This window comes from Rattus norvegicus, chromosome 8 (assembly GCF_021556685.1).
Source record: "Rattus norvegicus strain SHRSP/BbbUtx chromosome 8, alternate assembly SHRSP_T2T, whole genome shotgun sequence".
Lineage (NCBI taxonomy): Eukaryota > Metazoa > Chordata > Mammalia > Rodentia > Muridae > Rattus > Rattus norvegicus.
The window spans coordinates 18,153,882-18,176,420 of NC_141541.1; the positions used below are offsets into that span (position 1 = coordinate 18,153,882).

At 45.9% G+C, this 22,539-nt stretch overlaps 1 protein-coding gene across 1 annotated transcript in view; it reads right to left on the bottom strand.

Annotated features, from left to right (window-relative positions):
- The window catches only part of Hephl1 (hephaestin-like 1), a 68,662-nt gene extending 54,004 nt beyond the window's left edge, over nucleotides 1-14,658 (bottom strand). Inside the window, 1 exon segment of the mRNA NM_001191993.2 lies at nucleotides 14,477-14,658. Coding sequence (NP_001178922.2) covers nucleotides 14,477-14,643 — 167 coding nt within the window. The 5' untranslated portion in view covers nucleotides 14,644-14,658.
- Between the last annotated feature and the right edge of the window lie 7,881 nt (nucleotides 14,659-22,539).

Below are 22,539 nucleotides of genomic sequence, written 5' to 3' on the forward strand. Positions count from 1 at the left end.
TGTTTAGTTTCTGTTTCCATGATCTGTCCATTGGTGAGAGTGGGGTGTTGAAGTCTCTCACTATCATTGTGTGAGGTACAATGTGTGCTTTGAGCTTTAGTAAGGTTTCTTTTATGAATGTGGGTGCCCTTGCATTTGGAGCACAGATGTTCATAACTGAGAAATCATCTTGGTGGATTTTTCCTTTGATGAATATGAAGTGCCCTTCCTTACCTTTTTTGATAACTTTTGGTTGAAAGTCTATTTTATTTGATATTAGAATGGCAACTCCAGCTTGTTTCTTGGGAGCATTTGCTTGGGAAATTTTTTTTTCCAGCCTTTTACTCTGAGGTAGTGTCTGTCTTTGTCTCTGAGGTGTGTTTCCTGTATGCAGCCAAATGCTGGGTCCTCTTTACGAATCCAGTCTGTGTCTTTTTATTGTGGAATTGAATCCATTGATATTAAGAAATATTAAGAAAAGTGATTGTTGCTTCCTGCTGTTTTTGTTTTTAGAGGTGAAATTATGTTTGTGTGGCTATCTTCTTTTGGGATTATTGAAAGAAGATTACCTTCTTGCTTTTTCTAGGGTGTAGTTTCCTTCCTTGTGTTGGAGTTTTCCATCTGTTATCCTTGGTAGGGCTGGATTTGTGAAAAGGTATTGTGTAAATGTGGTTTTGTCATGGAATATCTTGGTTTCTCCCTATACAGTAATTGAGAGTTTTGCTGGATACAGTAACCTGGGCTGGCATTTGTGTTCTCTTAGGGTCTGTATGACATCTGCCTAGGATCTTCTGGCTTTCATAATCTGGTAAGAAGTCTGGTGTAGGTCTGCCTTTATATGGTACTTGATCTTTTTCCCTTACTGCTTTCAATATTCTTTTTTTGTTTGGTGCATTTGGTGTTTTGACTATTATGTGATGGGAGGAATTTCTTTTCTGGTCCAATCTATTTGGAGTTCTGTAGCTTCTTGTATGTTTATGGGCATCTCTTTCTTTAGGTTAGGGAAGTTTTCTTCTATGATTTTATTGAAGGTATTTCTTGGCCCTTTAAGTTGGGAATCTTTGCTCTCTTCTATACCTATTATCCTTAGGTTTGGTCTTCTCATTGTGTCCTGGATTTCCTGGATGCTTTGGGTTAGGATCTTTTCGCATTTTGCATTTTCTTTGACTATCGTGTCAATGTTTTCTATGGTATCTTCTGCCCCTGTGATTTTTATTTCTATCTCTTGTATTCTGTTGGTGATGCTTGCATCTATGACTCCTGATCTCTTTCCTAGGTTTTCTATCTCCAAGGTTGTTTCCTTTTGTGATTTCTTTATTGTTTCTATTTTCGTTTTTAAATCCTGGAAGGTATTTTTCAATTCCCTCACCTGTTTGGTTGTGTTTTCCTGTAACTCTTTAAAGGATTTTTGTGCTTTAAAGAGGATCTTGTTCTCTTTAAGGGCTTCCACTTGTTTACCTGTATTGTCCTGTATTTCTTTAAGGGAGTTATTTATGTCCTTAAAGTCCTCTATCATCATCATGAGATGTGATTTTAAATCCAAATCTTGCTTTTCCAGTGTGATGGGGTATCCAGTACTTGCTGTGGTGGGAGAACTGGGTTTTGATAATGCCAAGTATTCTTGGTTTCTTAGGTTCTTGCACTTGCCTCTTGCCATCTGGTTTTCTCTGATGTTAGTTGGTCTTAATGACTCTGACTGGAGCTTGTCCCTCCTGTGGTCCTGTGAACCTGTGTTCTTAGGAGTGAAAGCACTCCTGGGAGACTGGCTCTTTTCAGGCAGGCTTTGGGTCCTGAGGGCTGTGGGATAGCCTTAGCTCTGGGCTCAGATGGAGAGTGGAAGGATCCTGTCCCAGGCTTCTCTGAGGTTCCTGTGCCCTGTGTGCTCCTGGCAGGTCCCTGTTTGGACAGTTATTGGAGCAAAAGTGTGATCTCACCTGTGGGCTTAGGAGTGAGAGCACTCCTGGGACACCAGCTCTCTCCAGGCAGGCTTTGGGTCCAGTGGGCTGTGGGACAGCCTTAGCTCTAGGTGCAGATGGAGACTGGAAGGCAAACTTTTTCTTTTTTATATAGTAGCTTTATTAATTCTTTGAGAATTTGGTTGTGTGTTCAATGTATTTTGCTCATATCCACCCCTACACACACGCTCCTAGCTCCTCCCTGATCCCGATCTAACCACTAGTCCACTTCCCAAATTTGTGTCCTCTTTTTAAAAAAATGTTATAATTGTCAAGTCTATATTGTGTTCCTGTACACTCCTGGGTGTGGGAGCATCCACTGGAACATGGCTGACTACAAGAAGCCACAACCCTTAAAGAAAAACTCTCACTCCCTCTGCAGCTACTAACAGCACTTCAGTCGTGGGTGAGGGCTCATGAGCCCTTCCCACTTCTGCTAGAATGGTAACTGTCTTGATCGTGTGCATGTCTTATACAGGCAACTGTCTTGACATCTTGTGCAGACAACTAGCTTGATCATGTGCAAGCCTTATTATACAAGCAACTGTCTTGATTGTGTGCAAGTCTTGTACAGGCAACCACAGCTGTATGAGGTCATAGTCAGCACTTTGTCATACCCACAGTATAACACTGGTCCTTCCAACTCATGGGTTTCACAGACTTTCTATTCCCTCCTCAGTGATCTTCCAGAGCTGTGTGAATGTGTACCTGTGTGTGTGTGCATGAGTATGAGTATGTATGTCTGTGTGTCTGTGTGTACGTGCATGTGTGTATGTGCATGTGTATATGTGCCTGTGTATCTGTCTGTGCCTGTGTGCATCTGTGTGTATGTCTGTCTGTCTGTGTGTGCATGCATATGTGTGTGAGTGTGTAGGTGTGTGTATGTGTGTAGGTGACACAGATGTTCTGTTTATAGCTGAGCACCCCACAGACACTCACTGTCTGCACTTTGGTCACTAGTGAGTTTCTCCATTAGCCACCAGCATTGCACACTGGAGCTTCTCTTATAAGATCTGACAGCTCAGGCAAAACTTTTCTCTTTTCTAGAAATATGAATAGTTCAAAGAAATCTCATGTGTATGAGGAAAGAAAGGAAACATAGGAAGATACCCACAAGCTGTAGACAGAGCAAGCAATGAGGAGGGAGAGGTGTGGCTACATGTGTGCTTTTGGGTGGTGGGTGCTGAAAACTTCAATTCCAGTTTGAAGAACTTCCAATTTCCCTGGAAAACCCTGATGACTCCTGGGGTTTGCACAACACTCCTGACAGGGTAATCAGGTCTTAAGGACTCTTCTGATGGCTGTGATAGGGAAATTTTAGAGGAGGCAGGCAAAGGAAAGACCACAATGAGGGGGTGGTGAGGCTGTTAGGAGAAAGGAAGGAGGAAAAGGAGATACCAAAATTCTAGAACTAGATTCAACAGGAGCCCTCCGGGTTATTCTTTTTTTTTTCCCCCAGAGCTGGGGACTGAACCCAGGGCCTTGCGCTTGCTAGGCAAGCGCTCTACCACTGAGCTAAATCCCCAACCTTCCTCCAGGTTATTAAATGTTAGTACAGCACCAAGGAGCTGCAATCTCCCAGAGGTCTTGAGTCTAAACAGTGACTTTCCTAACCTTACAGGTGTCTCAAGAGTGATGGCGTTATAGGCCAACATGTCCAGTAACCAGGAACTCGTCCTCTGGCGAGCAAAAGATGGGAACCTTCTAGAAGGCAGAAGCATTCAGACAGACCAAGAAGAAGACATATGAGTGAAGCCAAAGACCCAGAGGTTCGGTCTGGGAGGCTAAAGTCCTCCTCTAGGAAGCCTCATTTCTGTCCCTGCCTGGTTTCGTTTCTTTCTGCTCCAAGTTCTCATCTTCTTCATGCTCTTGACCCTGAGCGCATCTGTCTGTGTGTGAAACTCCCCACGAGCAGATGTGCCCTACATTCAGTCCCCAGATAGTGGTACCATTTGGAGACTGATGAACCTCTTGGAGGTGGGGCTTATCTAGCGACATCGGACCTTGGGGACCAGGGTTGTTTTCTGGCTCAGCAAGATGTGACAGGTCACATCCAAGTCCTGCCTTTATCTCGTCCCTGTACCAATGCAAAGTATCCCTTAGATGGTTTATCCAGATAATTTGTCCTTCTCTATTCTGTTTTTGATTGTTTGTTTGTTTGGTTGTTTTGCTTTGTTTTTGTGTGTCTAATTTTTCAAGTATCTTTTAGAGTCAGTTCAACTTTTTCCCTTTTTAGAAAATTAGATGTATATGTTTTATTCTATGTGAGAGTATTTTGCCTGTATGTATGTAGACCACATGCATGTTTGGTGCCAACAGAGATCAGAAGAGGGCATTGGATACCTGGAATTGGAGCTATGGAAGGTTCTGAACCATGATGTGGGTGCTGGGAACCCAACCCAGGTCTTCTGCAAGAGCAGCAAGTGCTCTTATCCACTGAGCCATCACTCTAGCCCCAGAGTCTTCCTCTCCCCCTTTCTCCCTATACTCAGTGTCCTGTGAAGATACCAGCAACAGCACTTTCCAAAACGTATTCTGTCTGTCCTTGGCAGGTATGCTTATCAAAGATAAACAACTTTTCTATTCCTACTCCCACTAATTTCCTAAAGCCCTATTTTCTATTGCAAATTTTTAGAAGCATTGCTGCTTGCTTTGAAACCTAAAGCGAACTAGCAAACCAAGGCCCTCTGAATTGCCCATAACTTGGCAAGTTAGAGGCGGGAGAGTGTTGCAAGGTATGTTTGCAGAAGAGCTTGGGCTGTCGTGCTTGAGCGTAAACACCTCCAGATATCTAAGAATGGAGGCATAATCTTTTTGTCTTTTGCTTCATCTCCGGTGATAACTGCTTAGAAAAGGAACCATGGCTGAGGTGTATCATGTGGGAAACTGAGGGAGGTCGCACAGCTGTCTGCTCTGGACTTGATCTTTGCCTGTGCTCAACCAGACAGGAGGCAGCATTATGCTTCAAGATCTTGAGAGGCAAGTCTACACAGGATGACGTAATGCCTGGCACTCGATTGCGTTGTTCTCCTGGCGAGCTATGTCTAGGGGAAGACTCCTTCCTTGTTCGTTTACTAGTTGTCCCTGCTAATCAAATGACACAGGCATCATCCCATGATGCTCAGCTCCAAGGTACAGGGTGTAGCCATCATATCTCAGAAATCCAATATGTGCTTTTATTGGCTTTAGTTTTCTGGGTCTGCCTGTCAATGCCTGATGGCCTCTTACAGCCACCTGGCCTATCTTTCCTTAATAAACAGTAACAAGTTCAAAACAAAAGCATCTAAGAAGAGTATAACATGACACTAAAGGCAAGCTAAAGCAAGGGGGCAATAAGACAGTTAGCAAGAAAAGGTGACACCAAGCCTGAAGACTAGGGCTTGATCCCTAGAACCCAAGTGCTAGAAATGTAGAACTGATTCCCTCAAGTTGTCCTCTGACCTTCAGATGAATACTGTCACAAACATATACCACATGTGCACATGAAGATAACACTTGGAAATGACTTGGAAGGAAGAGGGAATTCTCTTTGCAAAACTTCTTCAGGCTGAGGATTGCTTGGAGCTGAGAGAAAGGCTTTCATTAGTTTCCTCTGATGGAGTTAGCAGACAGGTCTGGGAGACCCCAAGGGTTGTGTCTTTAAAACAGGTGGCCACTAAAACCGACTCCAAGGAAGATTGATTGGTCTGTAGACCTCAGAGTAAGCTCCATTGGCTCAGTCAAAGGAAAGTTGAGCATTTCCACCACCTCCCTGCCCTCTCTGCTCAGTGGTCAGCCTGAACACAGTGAGAGCTGAACACAGAGCTTTGCAGATGTCAGTTGGTTGAGCCCCAAATCACTCACCTGCCCAGGCACTGCCTCACCATTCTTCCCTGGACACTAGGATGTGCCAACCCTGCCCACCGTTAATGCTAACTACACCAGTCAGGAAAGTTGCCGTGATGGCAGAAGCAATGGGACCTTCAGGAGGGAGAGGAGCCTGACCAGAGAAGTATCCCTGGAGCCATGGGCCAGAACCCCAGAAGCAGCAACCTGGGTCTAGCTTCCATCTACACAACAGGACCAACAAGGTGGGCATCTTGTTTGAAAAGTAGAGAGTGACTGAAATAGAGAACGTCTAGAGGGGCAGACATGTTCCTTAGCGGGTGCCATGCAAGAGGGTGACAAATCCATATCACATGGCAGGGGGTTGTCAGTGCTGTATTGTCACCAAAATACCAACATTACAGACCAAACTATGAAGTACAGCCCATCTGCCTGAAATGTTTTAACAATATTCATGTGAGAACATACAAAGAAATTATCTCAAAGCCACCGGATGCCTGACAGAGACCACAGGCAAGAGTGCGGGGGTGGGATTGCTTATCCATTTTATTATGGGGTTGTTTATTTTGTACATATGAACTCACTTTTACCGTTTACAAAATAACTATAAAATGTAGAACCACTACTTAGAATAGAGGGTCTAGGCTGTATGGCTACACCCTAGGGTTGGTACAGTTTAAACCAAGAAGGAACCTTGGATTCCCATGGCCACACTTTAGATTTGTATAGAGAAAATGTCAATGTACTTAAAGCATTGTTTTGAGGGTGTGGTGTTTTGCTTTTTCTTTGGGGATGGGGAGAACTCCTGGTAAGCAGCAAGTCAGTAGAGCCCCTAATTGAACAGGCTTAGAGGACAGAGTGAGTCACCCACGAGCTACCAAGCTCCAGCGTGGGCAGAGTTGCCTGATAACAGGTGACAGACACTGGGTCACCCAGCAGGGCAGTGTCAACCGCCCTGCTATGCCTTTGCACTCAGACTGATGGGTAAGAGGTTGTGCAACGATCCCGGCCACTCCAGCAGGCTTTAGTGGAGGATCTTCCATACTTCTCCACCCTGTCTCCTGGCCCACACAGGAGATCACGTGAGCTAAGCAGGAATGCCCACTCACACACTGCAGTTTCTAGAAGGTCCTGACCCAAACCCCACATCTCACCAGAGTCTTCTCCATCACCCTCTGGATCTACCCATCAAACAAGAGAGGGGACAGAGCACCAGGGGAAGGAAAGTGTGGCTAACTTCCCACGGCAGGATTAACATAGCTAATCCCTGAGTGACACAGTGACTTGTTTTGTATGTGCTTAGACAGGTGTCAGTCCTGTCCCTCAGTGTCTGATCATGATTGGGGTTTCTGTGGCACCTGTTCTCTGATGTCACCAGGCGCTGTCTCATTGGAATCACTAGGGACATTTGTCTCATTTCAGGGCCACCAAATCAGACTTCCTGGCAAAGAAATGGCTTCCATATTGTCCCCACTCTTATCAAATCATTCTTTGGGTAGAACTTTCCTGTCTGCCTCTTGGTGTAAAGGTCCTATTCCTGCACTAAGTGGAAACACTAGGCTCTCAATACACAGGGTGTCAGTGGAAGTGACACAGAGCATTTCCGGGCCAGGTCATGTGTCACTGTAAGACCCTCTGCTCCTCCTCTGACAGGAGGGCTTCTGTGAGAAGTGATAGCTCAAGATCAAAGCAGCCAGGACTTCCAGGTTCCGGGACAAAGGCTGTCCCCAGAGCCCATGGCCCTCTGTGAACAAGCCCTTGAAACATGAAGGTTGTCACTGACCTTGTAACCTGGTGTGTAGCCAGAGTCACAAATCATCCCTGTTGTCATCCTGGCATACAACAAAATCTGTAATGACCCGGGTTTCGCTTTGTTCTGTTTTGTTTGGGTTGTTTGTTTTTTGAGACAAGGTCTCACTATGTAGCCCTGGCTGTCCTGGAACTCACTCTTTATACCAGGCTGTCCTGGAACTCAGATCCCCTGCCTCGGCTTCCGAGTGCTGCCTGGATTGTAGTGAAGCTTGGGTTTTTATTTGACTGAAAAATACTGAAAGTGAAAGACAAATGAGACCATATCAAAAAGCAAGAATAAATTTTAAAATAGTATTTAAAAAAAAAAGACACTCAAAATGGTGGGGGAGAAAAAAGAAAGAAGAAAAGAAAGCAAGGTACTTGAAGCAAGAGTTTCTCTGAGCATCTGTGTAGCAAATGTCTGTGAGTATCCAGTGTGTGCAGAAGTCTTAGGACAGAAGTCCTACTGCTGTGAATTCTAGAAGGCAATCCTTCCAAGAAGCAGAGGCTCATGGGAGTGGAACACAGGAACAGCTGCTGACTCAGAGAGAGGTATCGGGTTTTCCTGTGAAGAAGCCACCGTGGGCCAGATGTTCCCTAGCTAACAGCTGTTTAAAAGCCAAGGTGGGGAATTCAACTGCCATTGCCAAAACTGAGGGGCCACACCATGATGGAAACAGACCTTCAGAGGCCAGTAAGATTGGCAGTGGTCAGAAACTGTCCAGCCGTGCTGAGGTAGGCTTCCAGGCTAGGATCTGAGGAGTCGTCTGTGGCTCACAAACTGTGTGCACCCCACCGGAGTCATCCCCTGCAGATGAGGGGTTCATTTTCCCATCACTTATCCTGAAGTAACTGAGGTTTGGAACTATAAATGGAGGCAAGGGTATATTGCTCTCAGAACCCTGTACTCAAGAGAGTTACATTTGCCTGGGAAACCTACACACTGGTAAATGGCAAAGCCACATGGTTTTGGTATCGATGCCAGCTATGCTATACAGCGCCGGAGCGATAGAGGAGTGTGGATATGGGTAAAGATGAAGCTAATGTCAGAAGAATATGTGACCAGGGCAGATGTGAATGAAGCTCTTATAGTAACAAAAATGAAAACAGGACCGTATCAGGACAACCAACACTGGGCAAGATTGAAGGGTGGTGGCAGATTCTACATTAAAACTCGGAAGCCACGCCTTCCCCCAATTAGATGGGTAATCGTTAAAGCCATCTGGGTTATGTGCTCTGGCTTATGTGCTCTCATATAATCCCTTCATTATGATTCCTGTAGTTCTGCCTGAGGCTTGGGTCCTACCTTGTCTTATTTGATTTTCACAGAAGCCCCTCGGAGTACACAGAGCTTGTGTTTTTAAAAATTCCTCAAAGCTTTGTGACCTAGACGAAGAGTGTGTCTAGTACAACAGAGCTCACACAGTGATTCATTTCTGGTACAGCTTTCTTAGATTAAAAGAGATATGTAGCCACTTCAGTCTTTCTCTTTCCTAGTCTCTAGAAGTCCTTGAGATAAAAGAGTGGTAACCATTCCTTCTGAAAGTGGTCTAGATTGTAGGTAATTGGTCTCAAGCTAAGGAACACTAGGCACCTTCAAAAGTCCAAGAGACAAGGAACACTGTCCCTGAGGACCAGCAAAAAGTGTGACTTTTATTTCACACTTGTAGCCTCCAAAACTGGGTGAGAATAAGTAGCTGGTGTTTGAATTCACCTAGTTTGTAGCCATTTGGTCATAGGCATGGGAAACCAATATACTCCCAAGTATTGTTTGGCCTACTTTTATGAAGAGAAAAATGAAGTCACGCTGGGGAAGGTCTACCTAGGCTTATGGTCCCCTTGCTCAGGATCAGGTGGGTCTCTGTGTAACATACATAACTCAGAGTATAGGAAGGATGCTGAGACCCTTAACTGCCACACTGTGTGTGCTTTAGATCCCAGGGGCTCTGCTGTGGAGGCAGGAACTGAGGAAGGAACTAGGAAGACGCCCCTGACTGCTGGGAGTAGAGGAGACAGGAACCCCAGGTCCTCACAGTGTCAATGGTCCCCCATGTTCTTCATGGCAGAGTTGAATTCCATCTAGAAGCACATACTAAATGACGTTATCTTCCAGTCAGCTCAGTGAGATTTCCTCTTTTTTCTTTGTACTGGAGATTGAACTTGGGGCCTCACATATAGAGACGCACCCTACCACTGATCTACACTCCCAGACAGTTGAGTGAGGTCTTCGTGACAGTCCTTTAAAGGCTGGTGCAACATGAATATTCTTGAAGAAGGAAGCTTCGTGTTAAGGATAGTTGGGCCAAAAATACAGACTGTCCCTAAATCCCCAATCCATCTACAAATTTTAGGCTGCTCATACTTGGGCTGCCTTGTAGCAAATACAAAATCCTAATTTGTTCAACCTGTTCTTTTTGGAGAGGTGAAACCGACCACGTCTCAGTATAAGATACGACAGCAGCTCGGTTTTAGAAATCTTGTGTTGATGCTGTTGTTGTTGTGGTGGTGGTGGTGGTGGTGGTGATGGTAGTAGGGTGTGTGTGTGTGTGTGTGTGTGTGTGTGTGTGTGTGAGAGAGAGAGAGAGAGAGAGAGAGAGGATGAGAGAGAGAGAGAGAGAGAGAGAGAGAGAGAGAGAGAGAGGACCACAGTGTACACATGAAGGACAACCATCTTGAACTTCCACTTGGTTTGAGATAATATCTCCCTTTTGTTTGCCATGGCATACAGAAGGCTAGCTGGCCTTTAAGTTCCCAGGAATTCTCCTGTCTCTACTTCCCATCTCACAGTAGGAGTGCTGGGATTTCAGACGCACACCACCATAATGACATCTGGCTTTATGTGAGTTCTGGGGATCTAACCTCAGGTCTTTATGCTTACAAGTGAAGTATTCTCCCCACAGAACCATCTCTCCTGTTCGAGTTCACAACTGATGCCAGTTGGAAAGAAACTTGAAAGTTGTTGTTCATCCAAGACCAAGCACTAATGAAACGCAGCCCTTCCCTTAGTTCTATGAACTCCTCTCTGCTACCCTCCTGTTCCCTCTATCAGCTTTTCTTTCAGACAGATGAAAATCATAGGCCCTCCACCTAGAGACTATTTAAACTCTGCCCTACCAATGGGCTGCTGTGGCGATGGTAAGGCGAGCTTTCTCTAGTACCCCCCCCCCCCAGTGCTGAGGCTTTGACAGAGACCAGCCAGCGTCATGATCAAGTGCACCTCACACTCACAGGCAGCCCTGCATTCCACTGGGAAGAAGCTGCACGCACAGTGCTTGCCTAATGAGGTCTGTGGTAAAAACTCTGGCTTTAACTAAGATGACCCACTCAGCTCCATTAAAGACCAGGCTTTACCACTGAAGCACAGTCACGCCTTAATTAAGTTCTTTATGAGCCCCAGCAGGCCTGGCATAGATGGATCAAAATGCTGACAGTGATGCCAAGCAAATCAAAGGAGCCGGTGTCCCCATTCCACCCAGCGACGAGGGAGAGGAGCACACAAAGACAATGTTTCTAAACAAAACACACTTCTGAAATCCTGTATATTCTAGAAAACAGTGGTGATTGACACTCCAACTTGTATTTTTGAACACTGTGACCGAGCACAGGCTTGACTTGAAACCTTGATGTTCACTCTCTTTTCTCCTATTTTTTTCCTTTCCAATTTTTCTTCTCTGAAGGGAGAGCAGCAAAGATAACTACATAGATAGAGCAACTTCTTTTGACTCCAGAGACGTGGAGCATCTGGCTTTTGGACTGCCACACACAGTATGGCCACCAGCACAGCTCTGTGTAGTGAGAGGGGTTAATAGTTTGGGCTGTTTCCCTCCGTCCTCCTGGAGCTCTGACTTTGGCTTTAGAGGTAAGTGGTGAACTTCAGACAAGCACACAGTGTTAGAGAGAAGAACAGCCCATCTATGTGTATGAGGAGGACCCCAGTCGGGTTGAAAGGGAACAGACTAGATCCACACAGGACTATAGGACAGACCTTTATAAATGAAAAGTTGGCAGTTGCAAAATATGGTGGGGAGCCTGAGAAATGGGTCAGCAGTTAAGAGTATATATTGCTCTTACAGAGGATCTGAGTTAGTTCCCAGCACCCACATGGGTGGCTCACTACTGGCTGTAACTCTAGTTCCAAAGAATCCAATGCCCAGGGCCTCTGACGGGCACCAGTGCATGTACGTGCTCACTCGCAGATACACAATTTTGAAAATCTATTTTCGAAAATACATGGGGGACAAACAAAATACAGAACCCTCCCAAAACAATCACATAGGCACACACTCATTCCTAGGTCTTCTAAGCCTTTTCTTTCAAGGCTGGTGGGAACCCATCTAGAACTGGGAAACTGGGTAGAATTTTTTTCATTTGGTTTCAAAAATAAAATGTGATGTTCAAGTGTTGTAGGGATTCATTTAAGTTCCTTCCTTAGCCATATTTAGAAAAACATAGTGTGGTGTGTTCAGCAATTCTGACGCAGCAAAAACTAGGAGTCAACTCTAGATGGCTTTTCAAGACTGCTCCACTGTGGCAGAACACTGGGCACATGGCTCCCTGGGTCTCTAAATGCTGAACATTTGTCTGAGTGCCCCAAATGATGGCCTGCCTGGATGGAGCCTGTCCATCCTGATAAAGGACTTGTTTTCGCTTTAATGAGACAATAAGACATTGCCACTGACATGGTTCTGCGGAAAGAAAGGTTATTCTATGTACATGGATGGGCATTCTCCTCTGCTGCCATGGTGCTTGAGTGAGTCCAGAGTGTGAATGATGTCCCTCCGTCATGGCCTGGGTATGACCTGGAGACTACGGTCATGTCTGCCAACTGCAAAGATACTCCTTAGTGACTGTCCCTGAGCCGCCTGCCGTGGCCCGTAACTCATAACTCTTTCCTAAGCACCAGGGGTTAAACTGAATCCCCCTTTCAAAAGATAACCAGAGTTCTTAAGAAAAGCCTTGAAAACCAGCTATCATCAATGTGACATCAGCATGTGCCAGCCAAAGCCAGGCAATGACTTCTATTGAGCTAAAACTGGGTGAGGCTGCCCCACTCAGATCTGGCATCCAGATCCCCAGAAATGGCTTCTACTTGTCTAGTTTCCTTTCACCTAAGAAATCTCATCCATGGCATTGCCCTTTATTGAAAGCACCTTCTTCTTATTGAAGAGATTCCCAGAGATACCCTACCCCCACTTTTCTTCTCGTACACAGTTTTGTGGAAATTTAGTCTTGAGCATCTACATTATCTGAAGGTTTTAAAATAAATGCAGGAAGTCACTGTGGCCACTGACCATTCGGGACCATTTTCTACTTTTCTCTGAGAGGGCGTCAGGTGAGATGAAATGCACTCTTGAAGACTTTTCTAGAAAGTTCATGCCACTAAGATCTCTCCCTTCCATTAAAGTTTGGTTTAGTTCAGGAAGGACTGGTCAACATTTCCAAGAAGTAGGTTGCATGGAAAGAGGAGCGTGGGTCCTGGCACCCGAGCCAGGAGCTTCGGTGAAGCCATATGCTTACTAAACCACAGCAAGGTTCGACCTTGGAGCCTCCTTCCTTGTTGAAATAATGGGAATAATAACATTCATGGGCAGACTTAAGAGTCCCTAATACAAATTGGGTCAAAAAACAAACAAACAAACAAACCCACAACTCTACTGGCCACATTATGTTCCATGTACACATTCTGAGTAGTCTCATGTCCTATAGCTGTTCACACTGGCCATTTTCCAGTGACTTCTCTCTCTAGTAGCAAAGCTCTAATTTCAAAGATAGGAAACTTTTTAATGTCTTGTTCATGTGTTAAAGACCTTTTTTTATGATAGAAGTCAGAGAACAAGAGTGTATCAAATTCTTTCTTTGGAAATAATCCAACAAAAACTTTCAATAGGAAGCTCAAGGAAAAATCCTCTTTGTACACCAAATTGGCAGAATCCTCAATATTTTTTTTTAGAAGACAGAACATGACTCCCACCACTGTGTTAGACAAGTGGGAAGTTGAATATCAAAGCCAACTGGAACTTACGTCTTTCCTCTAGTCAGAGAGAGCTGGCTCTAGAAGATTTACTGGCAGACCCCAGGCCATTCCTGAATTTAAGCTCATCTTTAGGAAACAGAAAGTAGATGTTGAATATAATGGGCTCTGGATATTGAGAAAGGGTATACATTTAGTTGCCAGATCTAAAACACAGAATCACCAAGTGGAAAGCACACTGTCACAGTTTCCAGAGCCAGCAGGTGGCTTCAGAGGGAGATCAAGGAACAACAAAGATGGCGGAAACCCTGAGCCCTGAAGGGGAGGAATGCTCTCGGCTAAACTTTAAAAGCCAGAGATGTCCAGCACCATCTCCACCAAAGGTGTCATGAGTTCCAGCATTGAGAAGGCGTTGGTCTTTGGGATGAAGGGACCAAATGGATCAGTGAATCAAATGGCTCAACAGAGGAAGACCCACTTCTAAGTAGATTCACAGGAAACTCTTCAAATATGACCACCTCTGTTATAACCACCCCTGTTTTACATCTTGCGTCACAAAAGGGAAGCAAGACAGCATACAGCCTGGTAAATACACCACCTTCCCAAAACACAACTGAGAAAACAGCTCTGACACTTATTTGCCTTTGTTTTTCTTATTCACAGAGTCCCCAAATCCTCCAGAAGCTGCCAAGGAGAACCTGCTATTCAAACACTGGTTGTAGATGTCCCTTCACAGTCAAGAAGAGCAGGTGGCTCAGGGAATAGAGAGAGATGGGAATTTCTCTCACAGGTTACAGATGCACCTGGGTTAGGGATCCTCAGGCAGAAGTGAAACCTGCCTTTCCACCTGGGTCAGTTCGCCTCCATCATAGCCACCTAATGAACACAACCTCCCTGACCCAGAGTTGCAAAGAGGTCAAACTGGGGAGTCTGTGAGGACCCCAAGTTCACTCACTTGTCTTCCGAGAAGCTCTTCCCAGTAATAACATCCTTCCCTTGAGGCACATAGTTCCAGTATTCTTCCACAATCCCAATGTAGTATGTTCTGGTGACTGCACCAACCAGTCCAAGCAGACCCAGGAACTCAAGAAGGATGCAGCCACCTGGCTGCTTCAGAAACATTTGTGAATGTAACTCCGGCAGGCAGTCTGCAAGGGAGTCAACCTGGTGATCCCTCCCCCTCACTTAGAGCGAGTTATAAATAAGGAATGGACTGGCCTGGCCCCTCCTCCTCAGGTAGCTTGGGGTTGGGACATGGGCTGACAACTTGTGCAAGCAGACCTCCCTCAATGGGAGAGTTGCTATGACAACAAACTTGCCAGTAACCCAAGAGATGCATGACTGGCTTATTCATTCACTGCCAAGCTACACAGGCCTGTTTCTGAGAGTTTTGGGTACTCTGTTCTATATGAGTCATTTGTCTTTCCCGGGAACAGCAGGGAAACCACCTGAGAGATGGGTTCTCCCCCACCCTCCTTTTTTCCACACATACTTCAGAACTTTGTACAGTTGGAAAAGTGAGCTGGCCAGAGTGGGCCATCAGGAAATAGTCCAGGCATAAAATAAGGTCTGATCTCTGTTGGGATGGCAGAGGGGATGATGTAATACCTTCCGGCTTGTTTTATGAGGCTACAGGAAACACTCATGTCAACGCATAAAGCTCTAACAGCACCATAAACCCCACTACCTACCCGTCAACTTTCTCATCTCCCCAAAATACTCTCAGACCCCACCAGCAAAGCTGAGGGGCTTGGCTGCCCTCGTCAACCAAGAGCTTAGACTTTGACACCCCTAAATCAATCATTTTCCTCGGGGTGAAAGACAATGTCAGAGGAGGAGGTGCCCTCCAGACCACAAAGATAAATTTCAGCAGCAGAACTTTGAATCAAAAGGTAATGAGAGTGCTTCTCCATACGCCTTGAGCGATGACCTAGAATCTCAGTGTTGAAAGAGAGAGAGACCTTGTCCAGCCTTGGAAGCAGTCGGATCATGCACAGAGCTGTTCCTGAGCCATCGTTTCAGTGTGAAGTGAAGAGCCTCCGGGGCTCTGAAGCTGGACAGGCTTGGATCTGAACCCAAGCTCCACTGCTAGCCAACTTCACAGCACTAGGGAATCAACTGATTGCTCCAAGGCTCTGTCTGTGAGACAAAATGGAGGAACTCTCCAGAAGATTTAAGAGGACGGTGTCTGCAAGGTGCCCGCCTCCATCCCCAGCACAGTAGAAAGTGCTCTCTAGCTGTTGAAGTCCCCACGCCCATAGTAACCATACAGTACTGCCCTAGATCTTACTTTACTTTTGTTTCTCCCAAAATTCTTTTCTTTCTACTTTTCCTGCCAAAGTTCTGCCCACCATGCCTTCTATAAAGCAAGTGAGCACCATAGAGATTCCACAGCATGGGTTTTATATATTATCTCTCCCAATAAAGTGTACATTGCTTGTACTGTCTCACAGCAAAGTGCTTCACTGCCTTGGATTTATTAACAGCACCCCTCAGTAGAATAATTCCCACAGCATATTTTTTTTACTCTAATCTACTTTTGACTCTATGATTCTGGAAGTTTCCATGGAGTTAGGACAGTTACAGCCACTCTAGAGTACTCCCAGCGTAGCTGTGAATAGCACTTTGACAAAGAGGTGGACATCTTTGGGATATGGAACTGTCCCTGGTCAAACAAATTCTTATTTATAACCCAGAAGATCAGGCTACTTGGAAGCTACCACAAATTTTCCCCCAAACAAATCATATCCCATGTCCCAGTCCCAGCATCCAAGAGGCAGGAGGTCCCAGAGCTCAAGGCCAACTACTCTAGCTACACAGATAATTCGAGGCCAGCCTGCATTTAAAAAGAAAAAAGGAAAAAAGGGAGGGTCGGGGGAGCTAGACAAGGATAGACCAGAGTTGCTACAGCAACATGCAGTCAACATAACATACTGAGCCCCTTATAGAACAGAACGCAGTCACTGAAGAACAAATGACAAGAAAAGTGTCTGTTTCAAACGACAAATCAGGATTCCTGGAAAACAGTTTGAAAGCTTTTCACCTCAAGGCAATGATATTCTGGTCAAATGGTATCTGTGCGTCCTAAAAATAGGAACCTGGCCCCAAAGGATTCCCTGCTACCACAGCACAGAAAACAACACATAGTGTGATTGACAGGACAAGATATGGTTACAAAGGATGTAAAGAATCCAATTAGGAAGACTGTGAATAACATTGACTCTCAGCTCCACTGGGCATAAACACGACTATTGATCCTCGAATGGATGGAGTAGCCCCCTGTTCTCCTCAGTAAACTCACTGGGGTTATCTACAGTGACATGATACCACACACCTCTCTGAGGTAGAACACGAGTATTTTATCTATTCATTGACACTTTACCCAGTATAGAAGGGATCTTGATCTTATTTGCCCGATTGCCCCCTTGCTATCCTCAGTCCTTCTTGAACCTTTCTTCCTGGCAAGTCCACCTCCTACTTTCAAGGCTGAATGTGAGCCCCTGGGTTTAGTTAGGGTTGCCTCCATGAGCAGGAATGGTAAGTGATTTGCTGGAATGCGGGCAACTAACTCATGGCTACACCATCAAAGAAAATGACTTCTCCTCCTCCAGTAGCCATTAACTGGTTCCTCAGGAATGGGTGGAGCCTCTGCTTCCCCTACCCATGATTGACAGTTGACTGACAGGTATAATCCTAAAGCTTAAGGTGTTTAAATATCATATTTGGCTCAAGAACAGCCAAATCAGACCAATCATGTTCTAGGTAACCTTAGCCAAGGTGTCCTTTTTACATTGATTGGTTGGTTGGTTGATTGATTGATTGATTGATTGATTGAGAAAGGTGGAGTGGTCATGATGTAGCCTTGGGTGGCATGGAACTTACTACGTAGACCAGATTGGCTTCTAACTCTTTTCCTACCACATGCTCAGTCTGAGGTATCATTATAATAGCCTGTCTTAATACTATCTGCATTTTTAAAAGAAATAGGTTAATTCTCCTTCGGAGACTCCTACCATCCCAGATCCTGACCGTGAGCATCCATTGGCCCAGCCTTCTCACTGCTATAGAAGACAGTGGAGATCCAGCCTCACAAGACCCTGGCTCACTTGGTAGAGCCTCTCTATTTCCCATGTGGAGCCCCAAATTCCTAGCTTCTCTTACCGGTGTCGGAGTCAGCTTGCCAATGTGGACAGAACCGGGATTCTCCACTACCTGAGAGTTTTCGGTGGCTCCTGTGGCCTTCAGGACAAGGACTAAAGGCCTTGACTTGAGTCCTCAGCTGATCCTGACATGGTTCTCAGAAACAAAAGGATTACTTCTCATTCTTACTCCACTATGCTGGCAACCACTGTGCCCTTCATTGCGCTCCAATCAGAGCAGAGGCTATTAGGCATGCGGGCACAGTAATCACCATAATCTATTCATCTCCCTTCCCAAACACAAAGCACAGACTTCTTATGGGCAAAGACAAAGTGTTGTTCATCCCTGTGTCTCTAGAGTCTGACCTGTAGACACTGGTAACATGGTAGAAGCATGCATGTGTGAATGAACAGACACTGGGTCGTTACAGAAATTCGACTGCATGCTATATAGCACTTTATAGGAGCCAGCCTAGTCAACAAACAGAAATGAAATTAAAGAGCAAACTGGAACAAGTCTGTGTGCTGTCACGTCAGGTCACATACAGGTCTTATCAGCTCCTGCATGAGGTTGAAGTTAGGGTTGAATCAAAAGGACACGCCCTCCATCCCTCCCTCTTTTTCTCCCTCCTTTCCCCCTTCTGCTTATTCCTGGTAATGCTGGGGATCGAACCTAGAGCCTATACATGCTAAGTATGTGTTGTCTAGATAACTAAGAGGATCCCTTTAAATAATAAAAAAAGGAGACTTGCAAAATAATTTTAATTACAAACATAAATTCATCCCAAGGTATGTGAAATGCAGTTACTTGCATTCTATAAAAACCACAGGGGGGAAAAAAAACCACAGAAAAATAAATAAAATCTGGAGACTATGAGGGAACCGCCACATGCATATTTGCTTGATAACAAGAACAGGTGACAGGAGACTGCCAGGACCACGCCCTCACACAGAATACTTCTGCAGGGACATCTGCCTAGCCGGGGTCTAATCTCCCTCAGCTTGATGCCACGTCTTGTGACGTTACTGTTTCCTCCCATGACAGGGAAGCTTGGCCCTGGCCTTGGCTTTCCATTCAGCCCAGTTCTACTATGTTCTGAGTGTGGTGGTGTAGGGTGGGCTTAGATTTGAATCCTGACTCAGCTGTTTTCTGCATATAGGATCTTCCTGAAGGCTTAAGTTAAGTAGTTATTCACCTCCCTCCCATTTAGTGAGTATTATCTCCCTCACAGGGTATTAAGTTTGCACAGTGTCTTAGCTACTTTTCTATTGGTGTGACAGCATACTATGACCAAGACAACTTATAAAAGAAAGCATTGAATTTGGGGCTCACACTTCCAGAGGGTTAAAGGCCAGGACCATGGTGGTAGGGAAAATGGCAACAGGAACAAAAACAAGGAGTAGCTGAAAGCTTCCATTTGATCCACAATCACAAAGTGAGGAGGACACACACACACACACACACACACGCGCGCGCGCGCGCGCGCGCTTTCCAAACAGTTCCATTCACTGGGGACCAAATATTCAAACATCTGAGCCTCTGGGCACCTTCTCATTCAAGCCAGCATAGACAGGATAAAAAAAGAGACAGTAAGTCAACTGGAGTGACTTAGCTCATATCCTTTCCTGGGAGGAAACACTAGCATCCCACAAGAAGTGGCTTCAGCCCCAAGTAGAATGGGCCATTGCCGGGCTGATGTCTCAGCGGAAGTACACTGAGTTATAGGGTTCTTGTTTCAGGCAAACGTACACAGGCCTTGCCTCAGTCTCCAGGCTTCATTCTCTAAAGTGACATAATTAACTCCATTTTGAGTCTGGCAACGTTCATATGCGTGCTCTCATTTGCTTATTATACTACGCTTAGGGCAAACATTTTTTGCCTTTGTCTGACAAGAGGGGATGCTAAGGCTTAGAATGGTCAGCTGATTTTCTCACTGAGTACCTCACATCCAGAAATGATAGAGTCCCTTTCATCTCCAAAGCCACATAGGTAGGTGTCCAGTAAAGAGAAGAACAGGGTAACAGAGAGAACATACAGATGCCCGCTTCGGACCACTAATGGAAATCCACTCTCTATAAAAAAAAAAAAAAAAAAAATGGGCCGGGGCTATACACCTATCCGCTGTAGAAGAATGCCAAAATGGCTTCTTGGGTACCATCCACTCCGGATGGTCCAGATAAAGTGTCACAGAAAACCACAAACTCTCCACAAACATACCATTCTGCCCTAGCCTCCATTTTACTCCCAGCCTCCTCCCACCCCACCCTCCACCCCCAGGAAATTCCTTCCCTTCTTCTCCAACACTCCTGGGTGCTTCCTCAAGTTCCGGCCACGCCCAGCACACCAGCCTCCGCCCCCAGTTTAATCACTCCTTCCTCTGACTTCCTCTGCAGTGGGCGGCTGGCTTGCTCTCCCTGTCTATTCCCTTGATGGCTTAAGTACCACTCTCCCTTGCACACTGGCGTCTCCTTGGAAACAGCATCTCCCCGAGTTCTCCAGCATCCACCCTCCTGAGCCAGAGGTCTCAGTTTAATTCAAATGCAAATTCAGCTCCGGAACCACCCAGTCTCCTGTCAGCCTCTGCCACATCCCCACCCCACCCCCACCCCCGTGTCTAGACTCTTGGGCTAACTAAGTGTCATTTCTCCAACCTTCACCCCAACTCCCCTGGGGGGTGAGGGTGGGGGAGCTAATTTCCTCGGCCTGACCCTGTGTTGCTGTCGTTCACGTGCCGCTTCTCCAGGCTTGGGTTTGAAGAGCCAGCCTTGCCCCATCTTCACACTCAGAGTTGGTATTGTCGGGATGAGGAGATTAAGCGCCCGTCTCTGAGTGCTGGGCAACTAGCGCAGAGGCAGGCCTGCAGCGAACCCCAAGGAAACAGCAGTATTGATGGAGTAGCACTTTTAGTAAGTTCTTATGTCTCCTCTCGTTTATCCTCTGAAAATGTGAGGGAGACATGACACATCGAACCTCAGGGAGGGTCTCACACACAGTGAAAATAGCTGAGTCAGGATTCAACTCGGAAGCTCACACCACAGACCCCAACCCTGGCCCTCAGTACATAGTAGTTCTGTGTTATCCTGCAAGCCATGTCCAGGCTGCCCTCTCATGGAAGGAAACAGTAAAATTATATGAGGTCTTCTCCAGCGTAAGCAAGGACCAGGCTGTTTAAAGGAACAGAGCTACTAAGCACAGGATGAAACTGCCCAGCAGCTGGAGCCGCCACCCCCCCACCCCCCCACCCCCGCCGCCAGGAAGCCATCGAGCTAAGCAACCACCTGAGCCATTCTTCTGTTCAGTGAAGGATGAGGCCCACACAGTCCCTATCTCAGAGTCTAAAAATGCAGAGTTGACTGAAGTCGATCCCAAATTGAGCATGTACAAAGAGAACCTTGGGCAGTGTCTGTGGAGTGCTCGAGAGCTTCGGGTGGTGACCCAGCAGCTTGCTCTGAAGCACACATTTTAAAGGGTGGAATAAAACATGTAGAAGTCTCTTTCCTAGAAACCCTAACCTATTAACATCACTTTAAAAAGAAAAATACCAATGCCTTTAATCAGCACTTGGGGGGCTGAGGCAGGTGGCTCTCTGTGAGTTGAAGCCAGCCTGGTCTACATGAGTTACAGGACAGCCAGAGCTACTCTGTTCAAACAAATAAACAAATAAACAAACAAACCCCCAGAGTATACACAGACGGGATGTGTAGACAGAAAAGAAGAAAGTAAGCCAATCTCAGGGGGTCAAGGGACCTAGAGGCCATGTGACATCAGACCCTGCTGCTTACTCAGTAAGAAGAGGAGGGCAAGGGTCGTGCTTTTAGGGCTTTAAATCTAGCTTTGGACTTGGAGCCGTGGCTCAGCAATGCCAAGCGCTTGCTGCTCTTGCGAAGACCTGGACCTGCTCTCAGCACCCACCTTGGACAGTTCCCATCTAGCTGTACCTCCAGGTCTAGGGAAGCTAATGCCCTTTTGCTGGGTCCATGGGCACTGCCACTCAAGTGGTACAAATATCATCAAGCAGGCCCACGGATACACATAAAATACAGTAAATAAATATTTTAAAAAGATAATTGTTCTGTGTATTCACAGATACATATAAAGTACAATAAATAAATAAATAAACAAACAAACAAACGATTGTTCTCTATTTTCAGTCATACAGCTCGTCCTTCAGGGCTCATACCTGACTTTGCAAACTAAGCTGACTCAATACCTCTATGTGGAGTCACCAGGACTTTAATTATGAAGTAAGGGTTCCTCACACTGGGAAAGGGCCTGGAGATGCCTCATATCCCATAAGCCTGAGGCAAACCACCCTGCAAGAGACTAAAGAACACTAGCTTCCAAAAAGGAAGAGCGTAGAACTGGCCCTTCCATCTCTGCAACTCCTCTCCACAGGAAGCTTCGCACCCCAGCACTCTGGGATGAGTGATCCTGAGGAATTTGGGCAGAGCTGTCCTTGGGTGTGGGTCAGAGCAGCCTTGCATAAGTCACTGAGTATCACCACAGTTTGCAGTTACTGTTCTAGTAATCCAGTGTCACGGTGCCACAAAGACACATCATCCCCACCGTAAGGAGGGAGCTGGTCCTTGAGACCACCTCCTGCAGCTAGAGCCAGAGCAAGCCACAGGACTCTGGAACAAGCCTGCGACACTAGTCCCTGAGTGCCCGGCTGATCTACCAGTCCTGGGGCACAAGTATTCCAAAGAGGAACATGGAAACCAGATCCCAAGGGCCATTTAAGTTCCTGCCTGGGCTCAGAATGGCTGGCTCCAATGGCACAGCCAGATCCAGAAACCAGACAGAAGCCATCTTAAGGAAAGTGCTCAGAACAAGGGACGCCCAGGACTTCAGTTTAGCACAGGCTCTCACCATCTGGAT